This window comes from Rhea pennata, chromosome 5, assembly GCF_028389875.1.
Source record: "Rhea pennata isolate bPtePen1 chromosome 5, bPtePen1.pri, whole genome shotgun sequence".
NCBI lineage: Eukaryota > Metazoa > Chordata > Aves > Rheiformes > Rheidae > Rhea > Rhea pennata.
The window spans coordinates 4,814,719-4,834,578 of record NC_084667.1 but is presented as its reverse complement, the minus strand read 5'-3'; the positions used below and the strand labels follow the sequence as shown (position 1 = coordinate 4,834,578).

Below are 19,860 nucleotides of genomic sequence, written 5' to 3'. Positions count from 1 at the left end.
ATATATACCTGTGCCATCCCAGGAACAAGGCAACATCTAGGCTGGTGAGTCTCAGCCACAGTCAGATCTGTTTTCCCTGTCCTCCGCAGGGAAAAGCATTAACTTTTGCAGGCAAACTACCCCCAACTTTGCCTTGTGGCTCTACAGGAGTTGAGGCTAAAGCCATCTGTCAGAGTGGAAAGGGGAGTAGTAGCCCAGAAGCAATTTGGTGCTAGAGGTAGTCTGAATAAAGGAACATGTGGACACCTGCACAACTTCTCTTTCCCTTCTAAGTACTGAGGCTCCCAGCTGCACGCTCTATTTCTCCTGATAATTATTTTCATTTTTGGTAAGAAAATTTTTCTATTCTTCTGATTATGGGAACATACCTGAGATGTTGCATGTTTCAGGATGACTATTTTATGAGGCAAGGTGGGTATTCTATTTCCACTTTCCTACTGTGAAGAGGTAAAATGGCCAAAGCACACTGCAGTTTCAGTTTGATGATAATGTGATTATTTTTATCGGCTATATGGTCAGTAAACAATCATTGCACAACATGGAAAAAAAAAGTACAGTTGTGACTCTACTGCCTCATTTCTTCTTGGTTTTCAGAAAACGTATGCTCTGTTCCTTTCTACACAGCAGAATTGAATTATTAAAATACAGAGCATTTTTATAATGGGAAGATAGCGTTATTTGTATTAATTAGATTGTCAACTTTTCACTGGTATTTGTCTGACAAAAATTCTAATCTGTGTTTAAACAGAAATCTATGAACTTCAATTCACATTAAGCTCAATGTTAAAATTTCCCTTGATTGAGCGTTCTGAGTCAATGCTGATCAAGGGCTTTGTGAAGGTGCTTATACTGCTTGTTTTCTTCTTTTGCAAGTCAGACTTTACATGCTATCAGACTCTCCTGAGATCCGTTGAAGTAAATGGTTGTTTAGTACTTTATAAGGTTAAGTTCCAGATTTATGGGTTCATACTACAGACACCAGTTGCAAACTAACCTGCAAAATAAAGAAGAAAAATGTGTTGGTTCTTCTCTATAAACAGCATCTGCTTTAGCTAACTTCATAACTGTGATTCCTCACTGGTATATGTTTTCTGTTCATAGAAGGAGTGAAGACTCAGTGTAGATTAGTATTTTTATTTTTATTAGTAGAGACAAGGCCTTAGCCTTTGGCACAAATTATTTTTCACCACCTGTGATATTGTTTTGTTGGAAAGATGCTTGTTGCAATAACAAAATTAGTGCCGTAAAGAGAGAGTATTTTGCATTCATGAATTAAATCTCTGCTGTAACAATCTCCGAGGAGAAAATAAGCAAGCAGAAAAACAGAAAGGATGTACTTACTCCCTTTTGTGTTATTAACTGAGAAAAGCCTTGTGGAAGAGATAACGACAACTTTATGAACATCCCCCAAATTTTCCAATATTTAAAATCCTTGGCTATCATTATAGGGGCATTTTACAAATGTAAAATAAAAGATTGAATCCTAAAATCTGTTCTTTCAAAAATAGATGCTCAGCCTTATTTTTCCAGAATGCAGATAGCAAAAAACATTTTACCGTGGAGGTGGTGAAGCGTGGGACCGGGGCTAGAGAGGTCGTAGTATTTCCATCTTCGGAGCTATTCACAATCCTGCTGGACGATGTCCCGAGCAGCCTGTTCTGGCTCACTGTGCACTGAGCGAGCGGTTGGACTAGCCATCCCCAGCAGTCTCCTCCAGCCTCAGCCGTTCTGTGATTCTGAGCTTGGTGAGAAATGGTGTTGTACAGGCACTGTGGACACACAGTGGACAGCACATTTATTTAAAAAACAAGCAAGCTTAAATTTATTAGCATCTTCGCATGGAGTAGTAATGCTTGCATGGGGAGTCGGTAGTAGTAATTCTAAGACAAATTTACATTTCATTCTTACATCGCAGCTACAGCACGAATTCCAGAGATTTTGCCACAGTGGGTAACCGTACAATTTGATAAAGAATATAAAATTTTCCACAGGCAGGTACATAGTCTACAACTAGGGTAAGATGTGCCAAAACAAATAGTCTTCAGCCTGGAGGGCAGTTTTCACTGCAGATTTTAAAACCTAGCCCCTTGATTTTTTGCAGAACTGAAACGTGCTTCATTTTAGACACGCTAAAGCTTGATGCTTCCAATGAAAATAGGTTTTCAGAGGACCTTGGTAGCTGCTAACAGTGGACAAAATTATTCTTTAATTTTACTGGTCTTCAGTGCTGTGTAACACCAGTGCAACGGATTTGGGAGCTGTGGGATTCCCGTTCTGGTGGTCTGTATGGGAGGGCTGACACGGGGCTGCCAGCTCTGGGACTTCTGGCACCCCTGCAGCCAGCCAGACAAGCTGGCAGGTGTTGACAGCACTAAAATATTTCAACAAAATATTGGTATTGTTCAGCAAAAACCTGCTTTGTCAGGATGTCTTCAATCAGTCCTGCCAGTGATAAAAGTGAGGCTGGTGATGAGATGGATGCAGAGTTTGGCGCAGATCCCCTCCTAATGAAAAGATACCTTCACTGATCTTACCAGGAAGGAGCTTCTGAAAAACGATTTCTGATTTGCTTTACCTGTTGTAGCTCTTTCTCTGTTACGCTGATTTCTGCCCATCGGCACCCTAATCAGGATCAGCTATTAGCAGACTCTAAGCATGGTCTTGGTGGTATGCAAATCAGTTTTAATCAAAAACAGCATCGTGAAGCCAGCTTAGGAACTGAAAGCATCTGTTAGATAAGACTGCTGAAACAAAATAGACTTTCTTGCCAGTTCAGCAAATAAGAATCCACCCTGTTGCTCTTTGCTATTTTAGTTTACTGAAATGGACATTTTATTCATCTTTACTCCTCATTATTTTAGCAGAGGAAAGAGAAAGCAACTGCAGAAATGGGAAGATCCGCTATTGGGAAAACTTTAGATAAATGGCATTGTAAAGCAGTTATATTCATTGAGGCCTCAGACTTTTAATTCCGTTGTTTTAACTTTTCTTTTTGCTGTTAGAACAGAATTGTGTTTGCTTGTTATGCTTCCTAATTATGCAGCTTCCTCTGGAGCGCTGTTAGGTCCTTTGGCTAAAACCATTTGTGTGTTTAGCGTCATACTTAGAGCTAGGTAATATGATATTTTTTTTAAGGGAAACCTAAAATGAAAAATCTCCTCTTTTAAACTTACTTGTTACAACTTCTTAAATCCTTCCTGCATCATTAGTAGGCGTTCGTGAATAGTATTTGCAGTGGAGTTAAAAATGAATTAAAATAAGGCCACCTTAGAAATTTAGAATCAGTAGTCAGGCATTTTCATTTTAACATATAAGAGACACCTGAAAATTTCTATAAGATTAAAATTCTGAAATTTTGATTACAGGGAATATCGGGAGGATTTGGCTTTTTCTTTTTTGAGAAATGGTAGATTTTTCTCTTTTTTTCTTTTTTTTTTTTTTCTTTTTCAAAAACAGAGGAATGGTCAGATTTCCATGATGTACTTTCTTTGAAACGGGCTGCTGCTTCTTGCTGTTCTGAAGAAAACTGGGGCCGTAACTTGCCTGTGTTTAAGTCTGCAATCTGGAGGAGGGCAAATGTTTCAATTCTTGTTGCAACTGCGGACATAGGCTATCCTTAAAAAAGATGGCAACAAGAAAGTATCCCTTGTATGTCAAAACAAACTGCATAAGATGATCCAGCCTTTACTTTTCTTCCGAGCAGGAGATTTAGATGTGCTCTCTTTTCGTTATAAAACCCAATTGTTCTTCAGATACAGGAGTCTGGGAGCGTCATTATCTAAAGAGAAACGGAGGAAGGATTTTCCCGTGTTCAGAATAAATATTTCTGGGCACTTCATGGCTCAGCACTTTCTTAGTTGTGAACAGCAAATGCTTTCATACAGAAAATAAGTTGTATTTTCACCTTTAAGAGAAATTGTATTGGCACAGTAATGATGGTGCTGTGATTTCTCGTGATAATTGGTCATCGGTTTGTAACTAGTCTTGCTATGTCCAAAAAAAAAATCTTATCTCTCATGTCAGTTTAGGGAAGAATTAAATACAATATAATTTTTTTTCTTTGAAAATAAGCTTAAATACATAGGTCTTGGGCTAATCTACTAACTGTTTTTGTGGTAGTGGTCATAACAGTGACTTTCCTAAAGGTGTTAGAGCCTCTGAAATAGCTAAGTTATTTACTACGCTTTTGCCATATGGTTGTTTTCAATCTCTGTGGCAGCCAGGTTAAATTTTTTCCTCAAAATATACAGTGTATCTGCAGGATGCTGCTGCTCAGGAGTCCGGGCACCACAAGTGGACTCATCTCTTGCTTCTCTAGGGGCTTTACTTTAAATCTGTGTAGCCTGTTCGACTTTCTGAATTTTATGCTATTATCTTGAAAGATCATTTTATATATGCATGGGTTCTTATATGGATGTCATTTTATATCGGAAGCAGTCTACAGAATAGATTAATCAGAAGTGTAAGCTACAAATGCAGATTTCAAATAGCACAAGCAAATAGCAGGATTTAGTAGGAAGTAAGAAATCAACATTAAACAAAAGGAATGCATGTATATTTTTGGCCGTGACTATTCTGTAGCTTACAAAACCTGTAAACTAAATAACCTCTATGTAAGTGTTTCCATTTCTTGAGTTAAAGTGGCTGAGAACATCAAAAAGGGATATTGCTGTCATTTAACGCATTAGGCTGTACCTGTATTATAGTTATAGGCTGGAGCCAGAGCGTGTACGGTTGCTGGCAGTGGGAAAAGTGCAGGTTGCTAAACTGCTAGGACTGTCTTTTGAACTTCACATTCTCGTAATCCTCTTGTGATGACTAAATAAGAGAAAAATATATGCTGAGAAAATCCAGGTATCTATCCTGTCATTAACAGTACTGTTTGTTGTGTTGGCCAAAACAGACATGCTGCCCTTGAAAGATTTTAAAGGCACACAAATTGTTTCCCAGACGTTCACGCACCGTAGAGGAATAGGCACCAGTAGCACCTGCCTTTTGTGTGTGTTTAAGGGGGAGGAAGCAGTCACGCTTCTCCCGCCAGCACCACCGAAAGAGGAGATTTGTTAGGCTGGAGATCTATTATTAATATGTGTATCCTTTACAAAGGAGGCTACAAGCTATTGCTACAAAATCTCTCTGAGAGGGTTTATTTTTTGTAAGCCTGTAGCATCAGCAATGCTTCCTCAATAGTTTTCCCGCAGACCGAAGAGCCTCAGTACTGTTAAGAGTATCACCTTTTTCTAAACCTGCTTTCCAGATGTGTTGAATTTCATTTCCCCAGGCATCCTTTCCTTTTCTTTGCTATCACCCCAAATTTACGTAGCCACGCGTAGGAAGGGGATAGGATCCGATAGCAAAAGTTAACACTGTTGGACTTATGTATATTAGTTGTTCTTGTAATTTGCCCATGCGGAGCACCCAAAGTGCCTTGTTTACAGGAGAGGTTTTGTTTCATGAAACGAAAATGTTGGTGTTCTTGTTTGTTTATATCTGAATTGTGTATTTGTGGACCAGAGGATGTGCTCCACAGTAGACAATCCCAACTTTCTTCATTCTAAAAGCTTGGATGCTCCAAGTGTAGGATGCAAGAGCAAATCTTGAAAGATGGCCTGGCGCTGAGCAGTTCTTCTGCTGCTGTAGGAAAGCAACTGCTGTAGCTGACAGCCTGGCCCAGATGTGCAGCTGCAGCTGTCACTGGGCGCGTTGTGGGTGAAGCTGGGCAAGGCAGGTAACTTCATTTGGCAGTGTGACCACCACCACCTCCAACTCACCACCCAAAACTGTAAAACTATCCCCAACAGGCTACACTCTAATTTGAGCACTATAAAAATTCCAGAGATTCCACTGGGTCTGTGGTGTCCCTGGACTGCAACAGAAATTGTTTGCGTTCAGGGGGATTCAGTGATAATACAGTGAAATCAAACTGTTATTATAAAATGTTTTGGATTAACCTGATAAGCAAAATTTCAATAAAAAAATATTTTAGTAAAGATTATTCTGAATTAGAAGCTTTATAGCAATTGTAGAAAATCGCTCTTGGAGTGGGAACTTGGTAATACTCTATAATTTATCAGTGTAGCAACACTGGACACAACTTTAAAAAACTTGTTTAGAAAATAATAATTATATATTATACATTGCTTATGTAAAAACTTTTAATTGTAATTTATGTTTCTATTAAGAAGTGTGCTGTTGCTTGAAATTTTAGTATACTAGTATGATCTACATAGATACAGTCTAAAATTTGTTTTTGAATGTGAAATGAAATTTACTTCAAAAGAAATTCGGAGATTGGAAATCATTAGAATAATATAAGGCTAGGATCTCAAACGACAAACAAGCACATTTTAAAAAACACTTAGAGTATATTTGCTTCCACTTGCCTTCCAAGAGCCATGGTCAGTTCCCATGGGTTCTGTACTGTGTCTCTCAGATGCATAATATCATTCACACCTTAAGTACTAGAAATAAAACAATTGCTGTCTGTCTTTGTTTTGGTATTCACAATGCCAAAGCTTTCCTTAGAAATATAAAAACTTCAGGGTGTGAATGGAGGTCTTGGTTGGTAATTTTTTCTCTTCTCTTCTCTCAGTAATTTTATTTTGATTTCTAATTCTACAGATGTATTGTGATAGTCGTTTTGGATCTCTGATTTATTTTCTTAAGGAGTTATTTTAATTCTCCTTTAAATTGCATAAAACTATTTCTGCAGACATATAGAAGGAAGATTACATCTACCTTAGCTTCTTCTGAAGTTTTAATATAACTAAAATTTTAAAAGAATTATTCTAATATAGTGTGTTTTTTTGGTCTTTAAGTTAGTAAATCTGTGCTTTTTTGGTCTTTAAGTTAGTAAATTTATATTTAAGTAGTATCTCTGGGGGTCTTTTCCTACCTAACCGAGTCCATATTACCAAGGCTGCTATGCCCCATGAATTTATTTTTTGGTTGGAAAACTCTTTTCTGTTGACTGGCTTTTTTTGCGTATAGTAGGCATGCTTTGGTGAAATAGCTTTTTGGGGTCGTAGGTGTCCATGTGGCACAAGGCACACCTAGAAAAACATAGTGTCAGCAGGCAAGTCTTCACTTGTGCCATCTCACCTTTCTTAGCAGAACTGAAGGCCGGATTTCACCTGTAAGATGCAATTTGTGTAGAATCTCACTTAAAATATAACAAAGGATAATGAGTCCCAACAGAGGCAGGCTAATCCCTAGTGGAAGCAACGTGTGTATAAATCCTGATGTCTTTTCCCCATGGGAGCGGGGGAGGAATTAGGTATGCACCTCAGCTGCAGATGGGACAAGGGTTCTGCCAACGGTTGGCATCGAAGGAGGACAAAGTGCAACAGGGGCAGGCAGAGCGCAGACAGACTTCACAGTCTGGGACAATATCCGCGCTAACTCCTGAAGGTGCCGAAAGGAAAAAGGAGTCCCAACACTGTTCCTTTTCCAGAGTGTTTCCTGAGTATCTCAAGAAGACGAGAAATGACCAAGGACAGCTGGTCGCGGTGGATGGGGTGTGGGCTGGCCACGCTTACGGCTGCCTCATTGCACGAGCCGTGCTGTCCGTGTGCCTCCCTGCCGAGGGGCTCCTGCCCCCTCTTGTCTCTTGATAATAAATACACTGAGGCTCAATTTAGGAAGCCCCGAGCTAACATTTTTTGTTAACAGTGTAAAGCAATGTAAAATGCAGAGTCAATAGGAGAAAAAAATGTAATAAAACACAAGAGAGTTTTTGCATAAGCTAACAAGGTGAAATATCTGCAAAAAGAAGCACTATGATTTCTAAACTAAGTGTGCAAAACACACCCTCTGGAGAGCTGGGAGGGAGGCAACTATCCTTTTTCTCCACTCCTGAAATTACGCATTCAAAACTTGGCTAAATTGCTTAAGAGCTAACCAAGTGGAGAGATGAGAAACAGAAATTGGGGGTCAGAGAATGTTTAACACATGAGGAAAATTGTTCTGCCCAAAGTTAAGTAACAAAGGAGAAAAACACTTCTTACCCAGTCTCCAGAATGACAGGAGCGAGGACAGAGAGGAAATGGGTGGGATGGTTTTTGCAGGAGCGCTAGGGATGGAGCCGCCCGGGCAGCCCACGCTCTGCGGCCCGTGGAAGACCCAGGCTGGTGCTCGTCAGCCCGCCGCGCTGCGGTCTTTAACCGGGGGTTTTGTCCAGTCTATTCGAAAGCCTTGGTCTCCAGGGATCAGCGCTTTCACTGTTTTGCTTAGATTATTCCACAGTCTAAGAGATTTCACTGTCGGGGGAAATTTCCCTGATAGTGATCTTAAAATTTCTTTCTTTTTTTTTTAATTTAATTCCTTTAGTCCCATCTATTATATCCTCTTATACTGTACTCTGTTAATAAGCCGTCTTTCTCCTTGGAGTTCAGATCCTTGAAACGCTGGTAGACAGTAATGTCCCTTCTTCCTCTTAATCATCATTTAATCAATCTTTTTTTTTCTTTGTTCTTATAAATCTTCCATCTGCTCGTTCTGTCATTTAACATACTGTGTTTGCTTTTCACTAAGCTCCCACCAGTTTATCTCTTTGTAAACGTACTTAGTACTTCCAGGCAAAAAATACACCCTGGTCAAGTGAACGATGAAGAGTACTTATCAGTGACCAGAACATAAAAATCATTCCAGGGATCGGTATAATTATCTCATTACCAAACATTTTAAACACAGATTGTTCACTTAATATCATGTTTAAAAGAATGCTAAACATAGTGACACCAAGAAATTAATAGTTTGAGCATTCAGACCATCTTACCTCTGATCTACAGTGGCACAATGCCAGCATGAGATGATGATGAGGGGATTTCAGTACTGAGATTCCTAGATTAGATATCAACTTTAGAAACATCTTTAGATTACAATCTGGCATTATTACATGACTGAATCAACATACACAGTGATATTGCTATTTCCCCCCTTTTTTCTGCCCACAGATAGCAAGACAAGAAATGATCCCCAGAGAAACACAATAATTTACCTTAAAACTCTTCTCACTGTTTCAGTGGGTGGAAGATCACAGCTTCTTTTCATTAACTAGTCAATCTTTTTAAGTGTCTACTGACTGCTATCGATTGGGGAAGGAAATACTGTGTGGTCCTCTAAGTGATGGCCTTACTGTGCTAGACGTTAGAAATATCCTTAGGAATTGGTGATAATAGGCCCCTTGGCCATCATTGCTATCAACACTATATGCCCTTAATCTCATGGAAAGAAGAAAAAGACCCTTAGTGGGTGCTACAGCTTCAGAGGAGGGTTCACCATGCTTTCCTTAAACAGCCAAAGTAGAACCCTGCTCTTAGGGTAAAAATCAACCTTGGCTGTGAGGCTGCATAAGGCGTTGGAGATGTATTCAGGTAGCTTCATAGTCACAGTTCACGTCAGACAGAACAGCTCAGGTTTGCTTCACAGCTTACAGCCCAAATATGAGCAGAAGTCCTGTAATAATACTGAAATCTCTTAAGAGCCTGGAGAAATGTGTAGTGCAGGAATCATTTTTCCAATAAGCAGTGCCAAATTATCTGCAAACGTCTCTTACAAAGATTATGCACCCACATACATTAGTTCGTTCTCCAAAATCAGTGTCAGTGTGACAGTTTGCGCTGCGTGACCATTGCCACAGTGTCTAACTATTTTATAATTAAAAAGGCTACATTCTTAGCCAAAATATACATTAAACTTTACTTAAATCTCTATTTTAGTACTATTGTGATTTTATCCAAAAGTGCAAGTGGCTATTAGGAAATTTTAAATTAGGTTTTCCATTTCAAATTCTAAATATCATAGGTGACTCAAATAATTTTAATTGCCATATCATTACTCTAAAAATATTTGCCTTAGAAACAGTGATACTTTTCTCAGAAATATTTAAGTACATCAAAAATTAACTCAAATCAGGAAAATGAGACCTTAAGAGTACCCCAGAAAGTCACGCATGCTAATAGTATGACTGGCTGGGAAAATTAAAAGTTCAAATGCTTTTTTTAGTACAGTACCTGGCAATAGCTGTAAACTGCTGTGTCATTTCAACTAGTCTGTATCTGTATAGATGTTGTAGATTTATGTGATTCCTAGTTGTTTATTTGTCTTTCAGAGATACATAGTACACTGGAAATATTTGTTTAGACACCTCTTGAATTAAAAAAAAAAGTCTTATATAAAAGTCTGTATACCTACAGAAACAAGAATATTTAATTGTTGACTGTCCTTGCTGAAGATATGAATAAATCAAGACCTAGGTTTTGTTTTTACAAAATTATGAGGATTTACTAAGAACAGAGGGTTGTAAGAGAGAGAGACTTCATTTCAGAGAGTAACATGTACATACTTTAAAATACCTGTGCAATACAGGTCTTCTAAATGTAACCGTCTACAGCTATAAAATCCTCAGGGGAACTTATATCAAGTAATTTTTTCTTTTGCCCATTGTACAGATGACTAAGCTGTGAGGCAGAAGTTTGGATATGCTGGGAAATTTTTCTTTTCTTTTTTTTTTTTTTTTTTCCTTCTTTTTTTGAAAACGATGACATTTCGTATACCATTGGTGGAACAGAAAACAAGTTGCAGCGTGTTCAGAGCCCGATATAGATAAGTAGGTGCCGCTATTTCTCCTGTGGAGATTCTTGGAGTAGTGTGGTCTAATGGATTCATTAGCTTCCTAAAAGTCAGGAGAGACGAGAGGAGAGGTGGCTTCGCCGGGAGAAGGCTGCCCTCCCTTTACCCAGCCTGGCCCAGGAGTCGGTGCCCCCAGGGCTTAGCACTTACCCGCTTTTGGAGCCCGTCTCCCAGGTTCTCGCCTCCAGGGCTCCATAGCCTTAATAAAACTGCCTGATCCCTGCCTCTCTTTTCCCTTCTTGCTAAACAAGAACAGTTGTTATTTGTTTACACGTGCATGATGATTGGGAAAAAGTAGAGGTAGATTGTATTGTATAGACTGTAGCGCGAGGATGACATTAATGTATTGTTTAAAACCTGCTGTCAGGCCAATGCACATACATTTTCTGTAATATATATGTGCTCACGTGTGATATTTAGCCCACTCCATAGCTGCAAATGTGTCTGGAAAAATGGCTTTGATTGACTTCCTTCCTCTTCTCCTTCCCTCTCTTCAGATGCAAATGCTCCATCCCTGACTCCATCAGGGAAGCAGAGCTTCTGGGTCACACGCTTTTAAAGTTACGATTTTCCAAATGCCAGAAGTAAGCGGTAGGTAGTGGGGAATGTCCAAGGTGACGGAGCATCTCTGTGCTTGGAGGTCCTCCTCCGTTCCAAATGTGTGCTCTAATTTTGTCTTATCCATGCAAATTTGCATCTCTACATTGCACACGCGTGTAATACTTTTTGTGTATTTTCAACTGTATCTGCCTTTTTCGTATGTCTCATTTTCAGTCACACAGATATGAGGAACCGTCGGCCTTGTATTGCACTTTCCAGTGTTCTCTGTCCAGTTATTCCTTGTTCTTAGGAAATTATCACCTATTTGAAAATTATATATATAGCCCTAATACCCAAACTGGTACTTCATTACACATCTGACAATTTCCTTCGCTTCTGTTTGTATTTATACTTGCATGGATGGTTCCTTCCTTTTGCTACCCATGTGTTGATATGAATGTATTTGTGCTAAATTTCATGCATGTTCACAGCATTTGTGCCATGCATAACTTAACCATAAAATCAGAATTTTGCCCAAGTAGAATATTGCTAGTCAAAACCCCAAAGTTTGGCCCCATCTTTATTCATCATATTTTGCTTCTTCAGTTGACATTATTACTGGTTAATAGGTGCACCTGAAAATCAGGCTGTATTGTAGTATGTGGTGCGTTATGTTAAATGAATCTTTTCTAGGACAGCAAGTCTCTTTTTTTTTTTTTTCCCCTCCTAATGAAAAAGAATACCTCATCTTTTCCAATTTTCCTATCAAATACATCCAGATCATCTTGAGACAGTGCCACATCCAGCTGCATCTATACTCGACTTCAATTACATGAAATTACACAACCTACTCCCAGGTCCTTCAGGTTGTCTTTCGCTGCGCGAGGCACACGCGTGGTGCGTTTCCTGTGAAGTGCATGATTACAAACTATTCAGCACAAGCCTGTTTTAAGTAAACAGTAAATTAAATATTGTCAGTGCTTGTTCAGACATGCTGTTATGAAGGAAAAGGAACTTCTGGAATTGGGTCCATAGAGCTCTAGATTTAAGAAATGGCCTGGCTTAGACTGAGATTTTTTTTTTTTTTTTTTTTGGATATATTTTTTTTCCGGTTTAGCTTCTCCTGGCTGATGTGGTTAGACTTTCGAGGTGTTTTTCCTTTCCGTTCTGCTAAACCTTTGCTTGTTCAACAGCTGATGAAGAACGTTGTATTCAGATCCCCAGATGTAGAAAATTGGGCTAGACAACACGCCGCAGGCAGCAAAATTCCTGTTTATTACTCTTTATTTGTCTGCAGAATTCCCGAAACCGTTCTGTCGCTGAACGTCGGGGCCAGGGCTGCCTGAAAGACTGCAGGAGCCTGTCTGAGCAACGTGCCTCTTTCAGCGACCACAAAACCAGTGAAAGAAAATCCTTCTAGTGCGGCTCTGGCAGCGCCGTTTTCTTTTATGTCGTTTGGTCGGAGTGCGGGAGCTACGAAGGGGAGGAAATGGGGGCTTCCCCGAGAAAGGAGGGCTTTCAAGTATCTTGCAGTGTCTGCTGCTTAAGCACCGGAGCAGTCGGTAGTATCTGGAGAAGTTCAAGTGACTTCTGTAAAAACCAGAAGCTACAAATGAGCGCTAGCAAAGTCTCCTTGAATCTCCGCCAGTTAATTCGTTGCCAGGAGGAGGCGAAACCCCTTCCCTCCACGGGGCTGGATATTGTTTTCGTTCCTTCCGCAGGCACTTGAAAGAGAACGAGGGTTCAGGCTGCGCGTGATTTATGATTAGGTATAGCAAGTACTTCTTCCTCTGCTGTGTTTTGCTTCTCTTCCTTATGTGCAAGAGAGAATTTCTGGTAAACAATTCTCAAATTTCTCCAACTAAATTAACAGTGGGGTATGCGATGGCATAAGTTATGGTAGAACAGGTTTCCAGTTTCTCTATTATTAACTTTTAATGTAATTTGTAAAAAAAATATACATATATAATTTATTTGGAACGAACATTTAATCACCTTTAAAGCGGAGAGCCCGTATAAACTTGTAAAAATGTTGGTGCAAAAATGATGAGGAATACTTTACAGAGGGAGAATGCAGAGATGTAAAGTAGCTTGATTTGTTCTTTGAAAACAGATATGGGAGTTAACTCAGAAACACTATATTAATAGATTTGTATGGGTGCACATAAGGCCAATATATTCAATGCTGTAATTTTTTTATGCTTTCATAAATAGTGCTATCACCAACATTTCAAAGAAATTTGAAAAAAGCAGAGCTCATATGTGATGGCATAAATTTAGTGTATTTTATAGAACACTGTTACTCTAGATATAGCCTACGGGTTGTGACTTTTCATAAAACCTAATGAATTTCTAGATTTGTCAGCTGTTTCAACACAGATGCACTTTGCTGATCTAATGGAAACATTTTGAGCCCAGATCCAAAATATCAATAGCTTTTAGTATCGCAAATTAGTTTGGCTATTGGGTAAATGGGGACATGGTTGTTGATAAAAAGCAGCAAGTAATTTTATACATGCGTTTTATGTTTAACTGCCTCTCCGGTGTCTGATGCTGAGATTTCTTTTTTCCTTTTTTTTTTTTCTTTTTTCTTTTTCTCTTTTTCTGCAGAGTTTTAAGCTGAACGTAGATAGCCACTGTGCTTTAAAAGAAGCTGTGGTGGAAGAAGGACGTCAACTTCTTGAGCTTATTGTATCTCACAAATCAGGTAAATCCTTCTGAAATATTGCAAGACCTTATGTCTGCAGACTATTAAAGAATGAAGAAGCATTGCTGTAAATTACTGCATATATTCACTTCCTTATGTATTATTAATATTTACATTATCAGATTGACCTTCAAGATTTATAAATGTTTCATATACTGCATACAATGCAGTGATACTTATAAAATGAAATACTGCCTGCAAATAGTCTGTTCATTTTATTTTGGTCTTGCTCCTCAGCTGAGTTTCAATTGAAATCACATCACTGAAAACTTCACACTGACATATTCTTTGATGTAGGTGTTATGGAAATAACATTAAGATAATGAATTAGGATTTCAAATATATACATATATATTTTTACATACCCTACATGGGTAATTGTATTGATAAAGCTTTATTTTGCCACTTAAACTAATTCCTACCTCAATTTTAATGTATTTATGAGGAACAGATTAAAATTAAAAATACATTTTTCCTTTGGTTTGGCTTGTCTTTTTCTGCAGTGGCCTTAAATCGAGGGGAGGGAGAGCGAGATACTGATTTCCCTCTCTCTTTTCCCCCACCCCCATATTTTTAGACGTTAGCGTGACTTGTATGATAATAGGATTCTAATCAGCCTACTGTACTGCTACAGAAAGCCATCTTAATTTTGGCCTGCTTAGCATGCTTTTCATCCAGGTTGAAGTTGTCCTTTGGTTTACATTTTTATGATCATGTTATACATTTTGCATCTGTTGTTTCACCATGTCAGACACACTTCAGTGATGTGAAAGCTATGGGAAATCAGTGACTTATTTGTATAGTTCCAAAAGGGTAGAGAAGCTTTGGCAGGGAAGAGTAGTGCATGGCATCTTGTATTTAGAAAATAGTGATGTAAATAATACGTGCAGGAGTTGGAGAGAAGAAACACGTATGTGGAAGTTAATGCCATGTAAAGAAATAAAGAGGGTAGGATTACTGCAGCTTTCCCACCATGTAGGAATCAGAGTTTGTGTGGGATTTTACTTTTGTGAAATTGCCAGCTGAGGCATAATTAAAATTTAACATGATGGCTAAAAGAAATGTTTTGACCCTGTATTTATTGTTTGCAATATGAACAGCAGCTATGCTTTGGCTTATTTCTGAGAAACACCATTAAAATTCTTGTTGTGTTTATTCTTTTAAATATCCTGCTAACCCTCTGAATAAATAATAATATTTGAAAATGTAGTTGAGTTTACAACTTTTACTTTTTTTCCCTTCGTTTTGGAGAAGGACTGAAGGACATGCTGCAGATGATTGCAAGTCAATGGAAGGAGCTACAGAGGCAAATCAAACGGCAGCACAGCTGGATTCTTAGGGCTCTGGATATCATCAAAGCAGAGATACTGGCTACTGATGTGTCTGCAGAGAATGAGGAAGGGACTGGGAGCCCTAAGGTAAGTGGCTTGAAGTTTGCCTTATTTCCTCTTATTTCCGTCGTCTTTTGAACTAGGCACCACTGAAGTTTTCTTTCCACCCTAAGGCTTTTCATTTCTACTGGGTAAACTTTTTCTTTTCTTTCTTTCTTTCTTTCTTTCTTTTTTTTTTTTTTTATATAAACAAAATGAAATGCCTTATTCTGAAACAATAAAAAAACTTAGCACTTTCAAGTTTTCCAGGAAGACCTCTCTCATTGTGTGTAGAGGGGCATGGGGGGGAACATAAAACATTTAGTAAACAAAACATAAAGCATCTTTAACATGAATAATCAGAATGGTTTTAAATTGTTTTGTTGCAACTATAAATCACTATAATCAGTGCAATCACTCAGCTCTGACATCCATTAGCCGCTTGGTTACAGCAAATTAACAAAGAAGAGAGAAAGTGATTCATTATCTCATTCCTGTTAATGACTATCAGATGCATTGCTTAATTAGGGGATGGCCATTGTAGTGGGAAGAAGGTCATATGCTTTGCCACAAATCTTTTTGCTCTGAGTTTAAGTCCTCCATAATAGTGCATGTGTTGAATACAAGTACTTTAAGAATAAAGTATCAACATCTCTAATCATTTTGTGGGTATTAGTTATCAAAGAGGGCTATGGTACTTACTAGTTGCCAAACTTGGTACTTGTAGGAGCATTTTAAATAAAAGGCATGCTTGTTCAAACTGATACCGCATACATACAAACTTGTGACTTAGGGTCAGTAACCTCTTATTACCATCAGGAGTAAGAAAAGATGAGGAGAGGAGCGTTGGAAAGTGTTGATTTTTCCATTGCATTTTACGTGATGAATGTGCAACAGAGCAGTTTAGTAACTGTTAACATCTAGGCATGCAGCAGGCTCAAATCTATGGAAAAGTTCAAGGTTCCTGTTTCTGGAAATAAGAGACAGTGATGCTAAGCAGATTTTCAGATTCTGATGCCAGAGAATTCTTCATATTGGTGTTCAGTGCTTTCTGGAGGCAAACAAGTGACTCTTGGCTGGGCTTGCATTAAATGTTCTGATGTTTTCTTGCCATAATTCTACATAGCACCAATGATCTTATAGGTGATGGAGGAAGAGCCAAGGATAAAAGGGAAAAAAAAATAGAGGAAAAAAAAAAACCCTATAAGCAGGAGATGTAATTTCACCGAATGTTCCTAGAAATGCTCCTACATCATGTATCTTTTAACCCAGGAAGTAGGCAGTGGAGCAACACGTTTTCATGGTTAGGTCCATTAAAATAAAAGATTGGCTCAAAGTTAAAATTTTTGCCCCTCCAATAATGTGACCCTGTATTGCATTATGTACCAATATTCATTTCAGCACAAAATCTCTGAAGAGCTTGACTCACCCGTGGCTAAAAGTCTAACTGCTTAACCAAAATAAGAACACAAAAGGTGTTCTAAAATCCAGCTGTGAAAATTATGGAAGTCCTAGCTTAGAAGGATTATATTTATATATTTTCTTGTAAATGAAGGCATAGTTTAGGATATTGCAAATTTTGATACTGCTCCTTTCCCTATGCTTTTTATTACACAGGCGGCGACTTGAAGCAAAGCTTTTTTGTGCCTACTGTTAAATAAAAACACTAGCAACAAACAAATGACCAAACAGAAAGGATTTTTAGGTAATTTTCTTCATTAAGCTACACCTCAGCATGATTCTTTTAAGTAATAGCGGGCAAAAGTAGTAATAGGTATCTACTTTTTTATGCTGAAAGAGTAACTAAAATTAAAATACCATTGGTAATATAACTGCAGATTTCAGTTTGTGTAGCCTTCAGTTTGTGTTTGTTTCAAAAGCCAGAAGGAACCTGAGAAGTATAATGGGAAATCTAAAGATTATATCTAGAGGGTATTTTTCTTTCTTGCCTTGTCTGAGAAACTACAGGAACAGTGTTGGTGTTAGAAATCAGTAAAGAAATAGGAAGAGAAGGAATTTCAAAGACCCTAGGAAACTTTTCCCTTAGGACTTTTAAAACGTCTTTTCATAGTACTATGGCATCTTTTATAGAAGCAGTGAAGAGTGGAAGGGAGAGAGGGAGATTCTGCAGTTCTGGAAATATATCATCAACATTTGTATTCAGAAATTTGAGTTTTTCTTACGAGATTATTCCTTTTATTGTGTGTAAATTTCATGCGAGTTTATACAGCTCTTACGGAAGACTTACAGGATTTGAAATATTTCTAACACCTAAACTCTTCTAATGCACTACATCCTCTGCATGCAGTGAAATCCTTCTAGAAATGCAGTGAAATCTCTTCTTTCAACAAGTATTTGCGTAAGTTGCTGGTTTATGATTTTTATAAATAAACAAGTGACTACTGTGTTCAACTTAAATTGGAATATGTAAAGGCTTTTTTTTTTTTGCTCATTCAGAAGTACATTTAGAAGTAAATCTCAGACTTGCCACATGCTACCTTTCAGCAAAGTACTTGATCGGACAGTGCTAATGGTAAACATGTCATGTAGCACATCTCTCTTTCAGAGCCTTAGACACTTAGATAGAGGTTTTCTCCTAATGGAAATTAGTAATATTCTAAAATATTTGGCAGTTAGGAGGAATGTCTGTGTACGTGTGCCTATCTATGTTTTCCCACCTTATAGAGATGTCTGAGGTCCCTTGTTTTGTACCTGGTCTCTGGAATGGGGCCACCACCTCTCCAGCAGGAGAAGTCTACTGGAACAATATTGCTTTCAATGAACAGCAACTGGTATTGAAAAATAACATGATGTATATGTTCTTGCCTAGTGGCTAAGAGTGTTACTGCCTGGATATCATGCTGATCTATTTAATTCATGGTTTGATGGAATATTTCATTGCTTTCTGAAGAGCTTGTGAGTTAATTGCATAATTAGTGTCATCGAAAAGGTATAAGAATCCTAATAGTATTTCCCCATAATGGACAGTCTCCTTCATTCAAGACTGTGTAAAACAGTATTCTTAGGACCAGTTGTGAGTTCTGTTACCGGTATGCATTTGGACAGTTAGCCCATGACTGTAATTTCTAGAGCTGTATGTTTTTGTTCTGCTAGTAGGCGTTTGGATTCACAGTACTGCTTGGTGTAACGATTCAGAGCGTAAGATTGGAATCAAGAGGCTGGTAGGTTCACAGAATCAGGGCGTACTCTCAAAATATATACGTAGTATCTACTTCTGGATGTGGTTTTTTTGCAGAATAATTGCTAAACTACTGAAAATTATTTTTACTTTGCTTTCCAACTCCAGAGAAATAAGCGTGGAACCCCTTCAGATACTGGGCCGAATGCTTAGAACGTGGAAATCGGACTTAGTTTTAACAGGCAAAGAGCAGACTCAAGGAGATAGACTTAACTGTGTAACGAACATGTCTGTCAGCACATGAATCAGTAAGGGTTTGAAGACCATTAGAAGAGGTAAAAATGTATTTAAAAAAGTAAATAGCTCTCCTAGTCAGAAGCATAGTTTGAAGTGCTTAGACAAACCTCTACTCACAGTTTTAGTTTCTACAGCCATTCCAAACAGCTATACAGAAAAGTAACTACAGCGATTTTCATGGAAAAAATGAAAACCTGAAACTGTTTAGTGTCTACCAAAGTTTATGTTTTTGGGAACTCTTGCTGAGAGGCAGTTTTACAGTAATGCTGGTCCTCAAACCTAGTGGGTGGAATAAACATGGTAATCCATAACAACTGCATCCTGCTCAGCTTTTTAATATGCGGATGAATTTGCAAAAGGGACAACAAAACAGAAAAAAGGTTAGGGACCGGTGACAGTCCGTTCGTTATTGCTTCAGACTTGCAACCTGTCCAGGCTATCCAATTATGCTGCAATAGCTACAACATTTAGATTAATACTTTGATACAAAAGAAATGTGCACGTGAAATATCTTGGCATCTTTGTGATCAGTGCAGAGAAAGAACGTGTATGTGAACAGATTTTGATTTTTCTCAGTGTGCTTTATCAGCTCTGGATTCCTATTTTGCAAACACACGTAGTATGCATGCACTATTCTGTCAAAGCCAACACACCAGGGTTTTTTTCTGGTGACTCCTGTTGTTAAAAGGAGGAGGGTCCGTTATTGGGATAGCTTTCTTGCATATTGGCGGCAGGTGACAGGTAGCATGCATTCAGAATCTAGTATTTTTACTTACATAACCACTTCCAAAACTGCGTTTCTAATGCATTGTAGGTTGGAGTATTGCAGGTAGTATTAGCATGGTCAGTATTTCTGAGCTGTCAAATGATACGTGTCATTGGCCTTCCTTCTCTTGTCCCAGAGTTACTCGTGTCTAGCAAAAAGGCAAGAGGAGCATTTGCTAGAGGGATCATTTTACTGTGCTGAGGCGGGGTTAAATCACACAGGACATTTTAGAAGTTCACACACCAAACTGAGTTTAGTTATTTCACTTGCCATGTCTCTTCTTTCTCTGTGTATACGCGTGTGCACACAAACACATACACAGCTCAGGATCAGATATATGCGTTCGATCCTATAGCTCGTGTTATTAATACAGTGTCAAATAAATAGCCGTCATTTTGTCAATAACAAC

General features: G+C 38.4%; 1 protein-coding gene across 1 annotated transcript in view; it reads left to right on the top strand.

Moving 5' to 3' along the window:
- The window catches only part of AKAP6 (A-kinase anchoring protein 6), a 213,349-nt gene that overhangs the window by 63,718 nt on the left and 129,771 nt on the right, over positions 1 to 19,860 (top strand). Inside the window, exons 5-6 of the mRNA XM_062576321.1 lie at positions 13,783 to 13,879; positions 15,134 to 15,297. Of these exons, the coding sequence (XP_062432305.1) occupies positions 13,783 to 13,879; positions 15,134 to 15,297 (261 nt within the window). The remainder of the gene's footprint in view (positions 1 to 13,782; positions 13,880 to 15,133; positions 15,298 to 19,860) is intronic.